Source organism: Typopeltis vanoorti, chromosome 4 (assembly GCF_054136105.1).
Source record: "Typopeltis vanoorti isolate ZY-2024b chromosome 4, IOZ_Tvanoo_1.0, whole genome shotgun sequence".
NCBI lineage: Eukaryota > Metazoa > Arthropoda > Arachnida > Uropygi > Thelyphonidae > Typopeltis > Typopeltis vanoorti.
The window spans coordinates 52,203,555-52,218,859 of NC_143552.1; the positions used below are offsets into that span (position 1 = coordinate 52,203,555).

At 35.1% G+C, this 15,305-nt stretch overlaps 1 protein-coding gene across 3 annotated transcripts in view; it reads right to left on the reverse strand.

The window, feature by feature from the left end:
• Positions 1-15,305, reverse strand: part of LOC150107299 (fibroblast growth factor receptor 1-like) — a 334,528-nt gene that overhangs the window by 163,528 nt on the left and 155,695 nt on the right. For all 3 annotated transcript variants that reach the window (XM_090391806.1, XM_090391807.1, XM_090391804.1), the window contains one exon: positions 4,174-4,263. In XM_090391806.1, coding sequence (XP_090247932.1) covers positions 4,174-4,263 — 90 coding nt within the window. The remainder of the gene's footprint in view (positions 1-4,173; positions 4,264-15,305) is intronic.

The window sequence follows — 15,305 nt, forward strand, 5'->3', positions numbered from 1 at the left end:
CTTTGCACCACCCTTGTGCAATGGAATTACCATACATTCTTTCCATTTCTGCAGAATCTTCCCTGTTCTGAGACTCATATTAAACAGCCTGGTCAAAGGAATAGCCAGTTCAGCTGAACACTCTTTTAGCACACTCAATGCTGATATCCCATCAGTCCCTACTGCTGAATTCTTATTCAGCTTGTGCAACAGCTCTAATATCTGGTCTTCATACACCTGAGTTTCTTCACCCAGTGAAAAGGTAGCAGTGAGTTTAATGTCACGTACTCCAGGTTGATAGCTTTTAACAAAGTGAGCACTCATTAGTTGAACAACCTCTAATGCATCTGTAACTCACGCCATCTACATTTAGAGCAGTATTTCTCAAACTTCAGATATCTGCGTAACCCTTCTTAAATTTTCATTATTACTAAGTACCCCCTTATCAAAATAATAAATAAATAAATAAAGTATATTTCATTGTAAATGTCTATTTTATTTGAATTTATATGTTCATGTAAACAAAAAATATGATTTATTTTAATAGAACAAAATTTGGAATAGGTTCTTCATTTCCTGTCCATAAAAATCCACATTTCAAATAATTCATATCATACTTGCGAAGATCTTCTTCCTAGTTGGTTCTCTAGAGATGTCAGACGACATACCCTTATCAATTTCATTTGATCCAGATGCAATATCAACATTTTCTTGTTGCTTACAGCTACTTGTATTTGCTATATTGCTCTCTTTTGTGCATTTTATAAATCCAGTCTTTAACCACTGATCCATACTTAAGAATTTGAAAGCTAAAAAAATTATCATATCTACTCAAATATAATTTGCACTCTTTCCCAAAATTAAAGCTAAAAAATCGTGGTGCGAGATTATGCGGGGATTTTCGGAAACTAAAGTTTTCAGAAAAAAATGGTGCGACTTACCAAGCTCTTATTCGCTATCGCTACTTTTGCCGTCGAGAACAGTTTCCTTAGCATTTCAACAGTTGAGTTGAAATGCTAATTCCCTTCAACCAAATTCCATAATATCTTAAACACATTCACTATATATTTCTTAGTTTTAACACATTCACGACGAGGTGGTGCCAAGCAAAACCATATGTTGCACAGGCAACATATGATTTTGCTTGAGTCTATACAGCAGTTTCTGTTGGAGAGGAGAAGTGATTCATTTTATCCCAGTTGTCTCTAATTGCACTATTTGTTGAGAAATATTACACAGACTGCAAATGTCTCTGTACCTTATTCAGTGATACAATAAAACGATTTGTTTTTCTTGCGTCTTCAGTATAGTGACTGTTGGGGAGGGTGTGTTGTTTACTGCAGGGAGCGAGTTATTATCGCCATGACATTCATGTCCTGGCGATAGTAACTCGCAATTTTCAGTAGGAGAATTTATATACATAATATATAATTTATTGAGAAATATATATGTTTAAAATAATTCTTTTTTTTTCTTAATAATGATTCCATGCATTAATGATGCATAGCCGAAAATTTCTACGTACCCCCTGAAGACCTTTTGCATACCCCCCGGGTGTACACATACCACACTTTGAGAAACACTGATTTAGAGGATTTATTCTTTCATATTCATTCTTTCTTTTACTTGCAGAATATTGATAGAATTCTTGTGGATTGTCTTTAGTACGCAGAGCCAGTTACTTTTCATACTCAGATTTTGCTTTCTGTACAACAGATGTGATTCTTCTAGCCTGCTGCTTATAATTTTCATAATGCACATCATCCTTATGCACACGGTATTCCTTCCACATCATCCTTTTCTTATGAAACTATTGCTTAATAAGATTACACATCCATTTGCCTCCTACTCTATTTATTCTTTGAACTCTTGGGACATATTCTGATATCACATCATTTAAGTATTGTTCTTATTTGTCTGTATAATGATTAATTTGGGTCTCCCATGATGAGTCTCTGGACTCCATTGAGATGCCATAAAATAATAATAAAATGAATATTCAGTTTCATTTATTTACAAAATGTTTTTAACACAATCTTGACATCATTCCATTTTCTATAATTGCAACTACTTAATTCATCACTGTCGAATCTTAGTAGCACTCATGATCTTTATGCTCTTGCTCTTTGCATTCATTGCTATGATTAAGTCTTTTCAAATCCTGTCTCACCGAAAATCTTTTGCTACCTAGATCATTTGTTACCACAAATACGTGAGTGGTCTGAAAAGTTCTTGGCCTAACAATGAAAAAAGGGATTCATAATTTCAAAATTATTTTGATTTTTCAACATAATCTCCCTTATGACAAATACATTTATTCCAGCGATGCTCCAGCACTATTATCCCATCCCTGTAGTGGTTCTCAGCAAGATCTGCAAAATACCCCTTTACAGCTGCAATCACCTCTTGATTCAAAGAAAAACACTGACCAGCGAGGAAGAGTTTTAGTTTTGGGAAGAGATAGAAGTTAGAGAGAGCTAAATCTGGGGAATAAGGTGGATGTTCCAACAATTTATAGTGCAGATCCCTTAATTTTCCCATTGCCAAAAGGCTTTGTAGGTAGGTGCATTGTCCTGATGAAAGATGATTTTTTTTTCTGCAAACCAGGTCTTTTCTCCCGAATTTTTATCAAGTCTGGTTAAAAGATTGGAATAATATTTCCAGTTATTGTTTTACCCTTTTCAAGATAATTAATAAACAAAATGCCTTTAGCATTCCAAAACACTGATGCCATGACCTTGTCTTCTTTGGCACTGAACAACCGCCTTCTGTACACTGTTTTGACTGCTGTTTGGATTCTAGTGTATAATGGTGAATCCCAAGTCTCATCCATAGAAATAAATCGACACACAAAATCAGTTTTATTTTTGTTAAAATGCTCCGAGCACTGTTCAGAGATTTTCATGCAAGTGTGTTTTTGATCAGTGCAGCATCAATCTTGCGCAAAGCTTTTTCATTTGCAATTCTTCATGCAAAATATATCCTATACGTTCTTTTGAAATGCCTATAGTCTCAGCAATTTCACTCAGTTTGATCAATGATTTCTAGTGTTGTTATACTTTTTGGACGTCCTTCACGTGGATCATCCTCAAGGCTGGTATGGCCATGTTTAAACTCGGCAGCCAATTTCTTAATTATTGAAAACGAAGGAGAAGAGTGTTCATAAACTTTTATGAACTTCAAATGAATTTCTTTTGTCATTAAACCTTCTTTTACAAAGAATTTTATAACCGCATGATACTCAATTTTATCCATTTTAAGGGATACAGACAACACTTTGGCTTTCGACAGCCGTATAAAAAAACTACTTGATAGAATGACTTGCAATTTCACATGGATGCTTATGACAGATGTACCAACTTAGAAAAAAAAATCTTGCTGATTATTGTTGCCATTTATGGTCTAGGCCAAGAATTTTTCAGAACACCCACGTACAGTAATCTCACTCACTCTTTCCCTGTGCAACTTCACAGACTCAATTAAATCCCCAATCTCTGACCCTTGATAATATGCTTTAATGACTATCATCTTTCACATTCTTAGTTATTGAATCCCCCATACAGCACAATATCTTTCAGTATCTTATTTTTTACTCCTTTTAATCTTCATGTTCCTCACATGTCCCTTCACATCCCCAACTGCTACATGTTTTTGTCCCTGTTCTTCTCTCACATTCTTTTGTATGTCGCTCAGTAAACTCTGTATATATATTTCTGCACTTTTCATTGCTATGCACACATTCACTTAATCTGTTACTATCAATCCCCATACATACATATATACTTTCTATTCCATAAAAAACATCAGAACATATTGCAACAATGCTACAAGTTATACAAATTGGTCAGTTCAAAATTATGAAATATATTTCAGTAATTTAAAAATGTCAGTTCTTTTGTCCCAGGAAAACCTGTACAGCACAATTTATTCCACATGCTTTTATTAATTAATAGTATATATTGTCACACATGCTTACATTTAAGTTAAGTTTTGCTCTATCATCTATCTCTTGTCAACTGTATGCATTGATAATGGCTATTAAATCTAGCTGAAATTTTTACAAGTAATAAATATTATTTTTCCTTATGTAAGTATCATTCTGTTGGTAATTTTATTCATGTTATAAGCTACTTTTTACTGCATTATGATTATACCATCACATTTCTCCAATTTAAGAAAATATTAATTACTCACATTTTTTTCTAGTTATAACTTCTGATTTTTCATTTATTTCTGTGGATGTTATGCTTTCATCTGGCTGAGGCTCATCCAAAACATATGGATCTAAACCAAAATGGAAATATTAAATATACAAAAAGAAAAGTGAAATTACTCGTTACACAAAGGTGATCAATAGTACACCAAGAAATCAATATACAAAATAAGAAATTTAATTATGTAATGATTAATGACAGTGATAATGAGTATTAATATTATTATTTCAAAACTCTATGAAGTCATAAGACTGATCACAGGAAGTCTGGTCCATCTTAGACACACAAAGTCTATCATACTACTCCTCAAACCCATTTACTGTCTACACATTCACCATTATCAGGCAATAAATTCCATGGTCCAGCCACCCTCCACACAAAAAAGCACTTCTCACCCTGCTACTCAAATTTTTTTTTCAACAATTTGAAACAATTTTCAACCAAGAAGAAAGATAAAATATTTCTTCCAAAAAATGCATATTAAACAGTATGTCACATGAAAACTTTTCTTAAAGCAGCAGACAAAAATGGGCCTACGAAACTGCAAGATTTCCAAAAAAAATTTTAAGATGAACTTTTAAAGGAAAGTATATTCATTGAATCTCAAATTAGGGATGTATTAAACAGTGAAGTATTCTAAAACAGTCTCAATAAACTATAACTAGAAGACTGGAAACCAGATGTATTGCAAATGGTAACAATAAAGCTGGAAATTACACTGAAGTATCTGGTCATTATTGTTATTAACACCAGACATCCATGGAGTCAAAAGACTCATCATGAGAGGTATACACTGTTAGACAAAAAAATTCCATCAAACGTCTTTAAACTCATTCAATGTATCCACATTCACCACAATGTCAGGTAATGTATTCCACTCACAACCACTCTCCATGCAAAGAACCCGCTCACACTATCCTTATTCCAGGGATAGTCCCTTGTTCTACTCTCTTCTCCTGTTCTATGAAAAATTTCCCATTAGCCCAATAACAACCCTTTACCAACTTATATGTCTCAATCACATCCCCTCTCTTCTTCCTGTTCACTAGGCTTTGCAAACTGTATTCCCTCAATCTGTATTCATATCCAAAAGTTTCCACCTTAATCACTCTTCTCTGGACCCTTTCCAATATATCCTCATCACCATGAAAACCAGGCCACGAAATCTGTGCACAATAATCCATAAGAGATCTGATCAAAACCTCATACAATGGAACGAGAACCTTTTTATTTCTGCACATTAAGGGCCTCAGTATCATTGCCATAATCCAATGTAACGACTTCACAACTTGTGCAATGTGACCTCTGAGAACTTCAGATCCTTGTCCAAGGTCTCATTTCTCCTCAACTTCCTCCCAAAATTCCCCAACAAGTGTATATACCAGGCCTTGGAAAGAAGTCAACAGACATGATAGTGTGAGGAACAAACAGCCATGGTACCTACCTTAATAAGCTGTAGGACCTCCTTTCATTGCAATGACCGTAGCAATCCTATGGGACACACTTTCCACAAGGGTAGTACAACAGCGATCAATTGAAATTTTGGACCATTCTTCCTGTAGGTTTGTAATGAGGTCCTAGACTGTTGTGGAGCAGACATCCCTTGACATCACTTAATGCTCCAGTATATCCCATACATGTTCAATATGATCGAGATCAGTGCTCGGAGGAGGCCAGTCAATTGTGGTGATGTTCATGCCCACAAAAACCATGCTGTTACAGCAACAGTCTTATGACATACATGGTGCAATGTCTTTTGCTAGTCAGTTCTGGTGAAATGCCAACAAGTAGGAAGTACTGCAATGTCCAGGATGTTCAGACAGCTCTCAGAGCTTAATATTTCTGACACCACAAACGAGGCCATACCAGGAAAAACAGGATCATATCATCACTCTGGCACCTCTGAATTTCATAGCTGGAGTTACACTCTAGTAAGAGAAGTTCACAGGCATCTGTCACACCCACACCCATCCATCCATCCATCTGCTTGGTAGAGGGTGTAGCATGATTTATCGTTCCATTACACAGCTTTTCAAGTGTATCGATGTACATGTTCTTTGCACCACTCAACGCTGCATGTTAGTTCAGGTAATGTGTGGCTTGCACATTGTGATCCCTAGTTCTGATTGTTTTCATGCAGATTCATGTTCCAGGCGATACCTGGAACTCCACATTCAATGCGTCAGCTAATAGTGGTTTTTACATGTTATTCTTTGTAGCACCATATGGTCATATTTGGTGAGTGTGGCAGATCGTCCACTGCAAGTAGTACTTGTCGTTATTGACTCCCTGTGCTTCCATCTCAGTATGTTATCACTAATTGTTGACCTGGAATCACCCAGTTTATTAACAATTAAAGATAGGAGTACAACATGGCATCCAATCACAATGCCTCTTTCAAGCTCCATCAGATTCCTTCTCACAGTCATTTCAACTGGACACAGTTGCAGTGACTTGGGAGTATTATATTCCTCCAATTTATACCGCCTATAAACATGCGAGTTCTTGTAAATAAACTTATACATTGGTTACACATGACTAAATTTTTCAGGAAATGACAACATATACTAAAATATTAATTAAAAAACTTTAATCAATACCTTCCTATATTTTGGCAATGTTACGTTGCCATCTTCTGGGAACATAAAACTATGATATGTGCATGCAAGCACTAACAATGAGCAAATGAGGCTGAAGAAGGCAACTAAAGTTGGTCCTAGAGTCCTAAAGGTGCCCCTTTTTCTTCCAGTGCATGCTGGAAGAAAGCCACTTTACTACATTGAAACAAATATAAATATGAAAGATTATTCCTGGAATCAGCCTCAGCTCTAAAAAACTTCCCAAACATCAGCAAATTTGGGTGCATGAGACTGCCCCAAATTTGGGAAGCTTGCATCTTAAGAACATCATCAGCCACAGCCAAGACAACCCAATTTAGCCTGCTATGGAGCAGTTTTAGGACTCTAGGGACCAACATCAGTTGCCTTCTTCATTTGCTCGTTGTTAGTGCCTGAGTGCACATATCACAGTTTTTATGTTCCCAGAAGGTGGCAATGTAACATTGCCAAAATATAGGAAGGTATTGATTAAAGTTTTTTAATTAATATTTTAGTATACATTGTAATTTCCTGAGAAATTTAAAGTCACGTAAACATGCGAGTTATTATTTGGCACAATGCACCTTGCCCATAGGGGGGGGGGTGTCCAATGACTTCTTTTCTTTTCAAGCAGTGTACTTTGCATCCGATTGCTGCTTACCAAATTTCAGAACGTCACACTTTGAAACATTGAAATGACAGTTCCATACTGTTGTCCCACTCATTCAATCTATTTAAGTCCTCATGTAGGCCATAACATCAGTTAGATTCCTCATCACTCTCTCCAGTTTTGTATTATTTGCAAACAGTGGTATATCATCAGTTCAACCCATTCCAATATCATTAATATACAAATTAAATAACAGTGCTCCCAAAACAGACTGTTGGAGCACATCACTAGTGCCACATGGGTCTGTTTTGGAATATATATTGGAATACTGAATCCCCATAAACAAGTTGGACCAGAACAAGGGGTCATCCCTGGAAGTTGAATAAAGGTGTTGTTAGTAGGGGTGTGAGGACTAATTCTTTGCTTAGAGAGTTGTGAATGAGAGGAATGGGTTGACAGAGTCAGCTGTGAGTGCTTTGTCTGTTAATGAGTTCAAGGAGAGGTATGATAGATTGTGTGGATAGACTGGGTTGCCTACGATGAGTCTTAGGACTCCATGGAGGTGTCCGTATAATAATAATAACAACTATCTGATAGCCAGTTGTCTAACCAACTCACTATTCTATCATCTAGCCCCATCTGATCCAGTTCAGTTACCAATCGATCCTTTTCACCACTTTTGTGAAGTTGAACAATCTTACCTTCTTTTGGACCTTGTGCTGTTGCAAGACTTATTTAACAGGTAGGCCAAGGCTGTTGCGAAATCCCTAGAACATTTCCTTAAGACACACTGTGATATCATCAAGTCCAATTGCCTTATTAACATTTAACATACTTCATACACCTCTTGCTTACTCACCGTTAAGTCCTCTCTCATTTCATTCTCAAACTTAAGCTTCTGATTTCACATTGAGGATGAAACACCCTGATGAACTACTCACTGAATGCTTAGACTGTCTTCTGCAGCAGCTACCAACCTCCTGCTTTCATCCATCAATATTATCTTGATATAATCATTCTGCTTTCTACTTGCCATATACAAAAAAGCTACCAAGCGTTTTCTTGGTCTAGTTTGTTAATTTCTGCTCATTTTGCAGTTTTGCCAACTGTGTCACTCTACTGGCCTGCCCTTTGTTACTCTTCATGCGACTGATTATAACCATTATTCATCTCGTGATGCTTCTTCATATACTCCAGATTTCATGTTTAATCCAGTCATTTATCCATTTGACCTTATTCAGCCTTTGATCTTTGGAATACATTCACATCCCTTAAGTATCAGTCACTTGATGCTGGTAATTATTTTTTTGTCAGTTCTCAAGCAGCATTTTTCTTTTCCATCCAACTCCTCCTACCAAGCTATAGCTCCAAGCTGTCTCCTAAGCTTGTCATAATCACCAGCATTGTAATTCCACATATCCTTTCCTCAGAGAAATCTGCATGTGACTAGCCTAAACCCAGGCAATCACTTAATGATCATTCTCACCAAATGGGGGGGAAGAGAGTAGGGATTTTTGCTATTTTCATGGAGGAAAGACTAAACGATTTGATTTTTTTTTTTTTTTAAATTCAGAGAAGGCTGAGAAGTTACACTTTAAGTAAAGTTTCTAATTTTTTTCCCTTTTTGTGGGGATGAAATTTGGTGTAGTCATAATGAAAAGACTATAAGTAGTCTGTCTCATTTTACAACTATATTCACAAGTCTAGAATTCAGAACCATTATGTGATTATCCTTGTCCAATTCTGTAATAATTTTTATTTGTTTATTTTTATTGCAAGAACATATTTATTATGGATCATTACGAGGACAAATAATGATAATTATGAATGAAAGGGCAATATCATGTCTGAAATTATATTTTAAAATGCTTGTGGATCAAACAACTTTGATGAGCTTGCAGAGTGCTAGTTGAGAGACGCTCTTAGACTGTAATTTACCTTGTGAATCAAGTGCTAGATCTTTTTTAAGTTGTAAAGTTTAAAAAGTAAGGAATTTTAATAGAATCTACTCAGCTGATTCACAGAATCTAGTTGAATTTATCTACCTTTAGCACATCTACAGGAACTCAAGCAACAACTGCCCAACATTCCTTTACAGTCCAACTGCCTATTCACCAAAACCTGTCATTCCTAGCAATCTTTCATTCCATCACTATCCCTAAGAACTATAGGCCCTGCTGCCTCTTTGTGTGGGTGTGATTCATATATATAAGTTTTGTGGACTAGTAGAATTTGCCATGGACAGGTAAATGGGAAGCACTGATTTAGAATACAATCACCCACTCAGGCAATTTCTTTTTGCTTCTCATTCATAAAGTCAACAAACTGCTAAGTTTTTGCAGTTTCCTTGTATATGCCAATCAAACAGCTTATCCCAACATGAAAATAAATACCAGTAAATATAAATATCATTTGTACATTCAAATCAGAATACTTTCTCATCACAAGAGAAAGAAAAGCATGCTAAATTACAATCACACATTAAGATTATTAATACAAGATCAATCATAATTCAACCCTTTTAATGACTGTCCCATTAAGATCTTGAGAAAATGTATTCAGTGTTCTTGGATATTTCCTGTTCTCATCTCACCTCCAGCATGCCATCCCCATTCCCCCTTAATAATCTTAGTGTATCTGATTTTGCATTTCCAATTCCTTACAGAACAAAACTTGATCCAGGCTCCTAATTCCAAATCCATTCTAGTTCAGTCATAAACAAATTTTCTATCAATCAAATTCTCTCTCTCTCTCTCTCTATATATATATATATAAAATCTCATATATATATATATATATATATATATATATATATAAAATCTCATATTTTATATATATATATATATATATATATATATATATATATATATGAGATTTTATATATATATATATAAAATCTCATATATATATATATATAAAATCTCATATATATATATATATATATATATATATATATATATATATAAAATCTCATATATATATATATATATAAAATCTCATATATATATATATAAAATCTCATATATATATATATAAAATCTCATATATATATATATATATATATATATAAAATCTCATATATATATATATATATATATAAAATCTCATATATATATATATATATATAAAATCTCATATATATATATATATATATATATATATATAAAATCTCATATATATATATAAAATCTCATATATATATATATATATATAAAATCTCATATATATATATATATATATATATATAAAATCTCATATATATATATATATATATAAAATCTCATATATATATATATATATATATATATATAAAATCTCATATATATATATATATATATATATATATAAAATCTCATATATATATATATATATATATATATATATAAAATCTCATATATATATATATATATATATATATATATAAAATCTCATATATATATATATATATATATATATATATAAAATCTCATATATATATATATATATATATATATATATAAAATCTCATATATATATATATATATATATATATATATAAAATCTCATATATATATATATATATATATATATATATACATATATAAAATCTCATATATATATATATATAAAATCTCATATATATATATATATAAAATCTCATATATATATATATATATAAAATCTCATATATATATATATATAAAATCTCATATATATATATATATATATATATAAAATCTCATATATATATATATATATATATATAAAATCTCATATATATATATATATATATATATAAAATCTCATATATATATATATATATATATATAAAATCTCATATATATATATATATATATATATATATAAAATCTCATATATATATATATATATATATATAAAATCTCATATATATATATATATATATATAAAATCTCATATATATATATATATATATATATAAAATCTCATATATATATATATATATATATAAAATCTCATATATATATAATTTTAAAATCTCATATATATATATATATATATAAAATCTCATATATATATATATATATAAAATCTCATATATATATATATATATAAAATCTCATATATATATATATATATAAAATCTCATATATATATATATATATATATATAAAATCTCATATATATATATATATATAAAATCTCATATATATATATATATATATATATATAAAATCTCATATATATATATATATATATATATATATATAAAATCTCATATATATATATATATATATATAAAATCTCATATATATATATATATATATATAAAATCTCATATATATATATATATATATATATATATAAAATCTCATATATATATATATATATATATAAAATCTCATATATATATATATATATATAAAATCTCATATATATATATATATATATATATATAAAATCTCATATATATATATATATATATATATATATATAAAATCTCATATATATATATATATATATATAAAATCTCATATATATATATATATATATAAAATCTCATATATATATATATATATATAAAATCTCATATATATATATATATATATAAAATCTCATATATATATATATAATTTATAAATTTAATATTTATAAATTTCCCCACCCCCCCCCCCCCCCACCCCCCCCCCCCCCCACCCCCCCCCCCCCCCACCCCCCCCCCCCCCCACCCCCCCCCCCCCCCACCCCCCCCCCCCCCCACCCCCCCCCCCCCCCACCCCCCCCCCCCCCCACCCCCCCCCCCCCCCACCCCCCCCCCCCCCCACCCCCCCCCCCCCCCACCCCCCCCCCCCCCCACCCCCCCCCCCCCCCACCCCCCCCCCCCCCCACCCCCCCCCCCCCCCACCCCCCCCCCCCCCCACCCCCCCCCCCCCCCACCCCCCCCCCCCCCCACCCCCCCCCCCCCCCACCCCCCCCCCCCCCCACCCCCCCCCCCCCCCACCCCCCCCCCCCCCCACCCCCCCCCCCCCCCACCCCCCCCCCCCCCCACCCCCCCCCCCCCCCACCCCCCCCCCCCCCCACCCCCCCCCCCCCCCACCCCCCCCCCCCCCCACCCCCCCCCCCCCCCACCCCCCCCCCCCCCCACCCCCCCCCCCCCCAGAACACTGTAACAGATGTTAAAAGGGACGAAAGTGAGGCAAGAGTGGCGGAAGGAAATGAAATTGAGAGAACAAAAGAAACTAGAAATGGCGTGATGCAGAAATCGAAAGTGAAAAAAAATCAAAAGAATGAATGATAGCGAAAAAAGAATGAATGATGGTGAAAGTTGGATGCATGTTGGACTGAAAGTTCAGAAACAAAGAAGGATAAATGAGAGTGAAAGTGAAAAGAATGATAGCGAAAGTTGGATGCATGTTAAACTGAAAGTACAGAAACAAAGAAGGATGAATGAGAATGAAAGCGAGAAGAGGGGGTCGAGAGTTAGAAAGACTGAATGATAGAGAGAATGTGTCACGAGATTCAGAAGTTGAATTGGATTGGATGAGGCAAGAAATGAAATGGATGCGGAATGAAATTAAGAGAATTAAGGTCAAAACTATTAAAATAAATCATGATGGCATGAAAGAGTTAACGAAAGATGAGTGAGTGGCATTGTATGGCGACTCCATTATTAAAGGTGTGCTAGAGGATAGAATGCACAAGGTATGTTTTTCAGGCGGTAAAATGAGTAGAGTGATTGAGGCATTGGATATGAGACAGGAGTGAGCAAAAGAGTTAATAGTATTAATTGGTATGAATGATTTGAGAGATGACAAAGAGCGTGTCAGAATGGATATGAGGAGGCTGCTTGGAAGGATAAAAGAGAATAGTGTGACAGGAAGGGTAGTCAGTGTGATGCCTAGGTATGACTGTGGTGAAATGAGGCAGAGAGCAAGGATTATGAATGATATGCTGGTTGAAATGTGTGAGGAGATGGGAGTACAGTTTGTTAATGTGTGGAATGAGTTTGAGGAACAAAGGAGCTGTATGGGAGCAATGGATTGCATTTGAGTGGTTATGGTGTGAGTCGCTTGGAGAGACTGCTGCTGGAAGGTTGAGAAGTGAATAGAGAGAATGAATCAGATCAAGAGGGAAGTGATGTGGAAGAGCAGGCGAGTAAGACAGGAGAGATTAAAGAGGTGGATATAAATGGGGAAGTGAGTGGTATGAGTATAGAAAATGAGAGAATGGGTGTGCAAGAGGAGCAGGGAAATGGGGAGGCTCAGAGTGGACAGGGGTACACAGCGTAAGAAAGGTGGATGCTCCAAGAGGAGGTGAGAGCATGTGTAGGCAGGAAAGGAATGGGATGACCAGGGATCAAGAGGAAACAGTTGGAATTGAAAAGGGTTCTAAAATGAAGAAGCAGAAAGGGAAATAGGGAAATGGCCCCAGTCGACCATGGAGAGATCACATCGGGTGAGTGGTATCAGTAGAACTAGCTGTAGATCCAGAAATGAGCTGTTGTGTTTGTATACAAATGCTAGAAGTATAAGAAACAAGGCAGATGAAATGGTTGCACTAATTGCGTCTGTTCACCCAAAGATTGTCGGAATAAGTGACAGGTTGGAAGAGGATGACATCCTGACAGGAATAGAGATGGAAGAGTATGATGTGTTTCGTGAAGATAGAAGGGATAAAAAAGGGGGGGGGGGAGTGCTATTGATGATAGAGAAAGAGTTATGTCCATACAAAGTAGAGATGCAAGACGGAAATAGTGCCAGTGGTTTTGAGGCAGTATGGTGTGAGGTAGAGGTGAATAGAATCAAATACATGGTTGGATGTTGTTATAGACCAGGTAATGTGGATGGTGGTGATAATGAAATGTATAACCAAATTAGTCAAACAAATAAGAAAAGGGTGATCATTATGGGTGATTTTAATTATGGCAATACAGACTGGAATGATAAGATAGCAACTGGAAGTAAAGAAAATGAGTTTCTTGAGTTTTTGAGAGATAACCACCTCAGACAGTATGTAACAGAGGGCACATGAGGATTAAGAGTCTTGGATTTGATCATCTCATCAGAGGATGTAATTATAAATGAGGTGTCAAATCATCTGCCAATTGGTGAGAGTGACCATGAGGTGATTATCTGAGTGGTTGCCAGCAGTGTGAGGATCCCTGTGAGAAAAGGGTGTATGTGGAACTACAAGGGGGGGTGATTATGAAGAGCTCAGGAGACAGCTTGCAAGGGTAGCATGGAATGAGGAGTTAGCTGGAAAAGAGATCAATGCAGCTTGGGGGATTTTCAAAAAATATTTAGTAGATGCAATGTCTAAATGTATAGCATGGGTGAGAAGATTAAATAAGGTAGGTGTGAGATGGATGAATAAAGAGATTAAGCATGCAATACAGAGAAAAAGGGCATTGTGGAGGCAGCATAAGAGAAGTGAAATAACCAATTTCATGAGGTCTACAAAGACCAGGCAAGGAGGGTGACTTGGTTGGTGACAGTAGCTAAAGAGAGCTATGAACAGCAGTTTTAGGCTAATGAAGCCAAAAAGAATCCTAGGGAGTTCTTTCGATATGTAGGCAGCAAAAGAAAGAATGATTATGGAAGGATGACATTGATTGGAGAAAATGGTATAAAGACAGCTGTTGCAGAATGTGTGGTGGAGATACTAAATGAGCAGTTCATAAAGATCTTTCAATCTTGTGAATGTGACTTCATGGAGAGATTGAGAGCAGTTGATGATGGGGAGGAGAGACCGACTGTTCAGAGGTGTCAACTCCCTGGCAGATTCCTTCAAAATACGCGGTGATATATTATCAAGTCCCACAGCCTTATTTACATCTGGTTTACTCAACTCCCCAAACACCTCTTGCTGTGGGACTTGATAATATATCACCATGTATTTTGAAGGAATCTACCAGGGAGTTGACACCTGCCTTGACATATTTTTTTA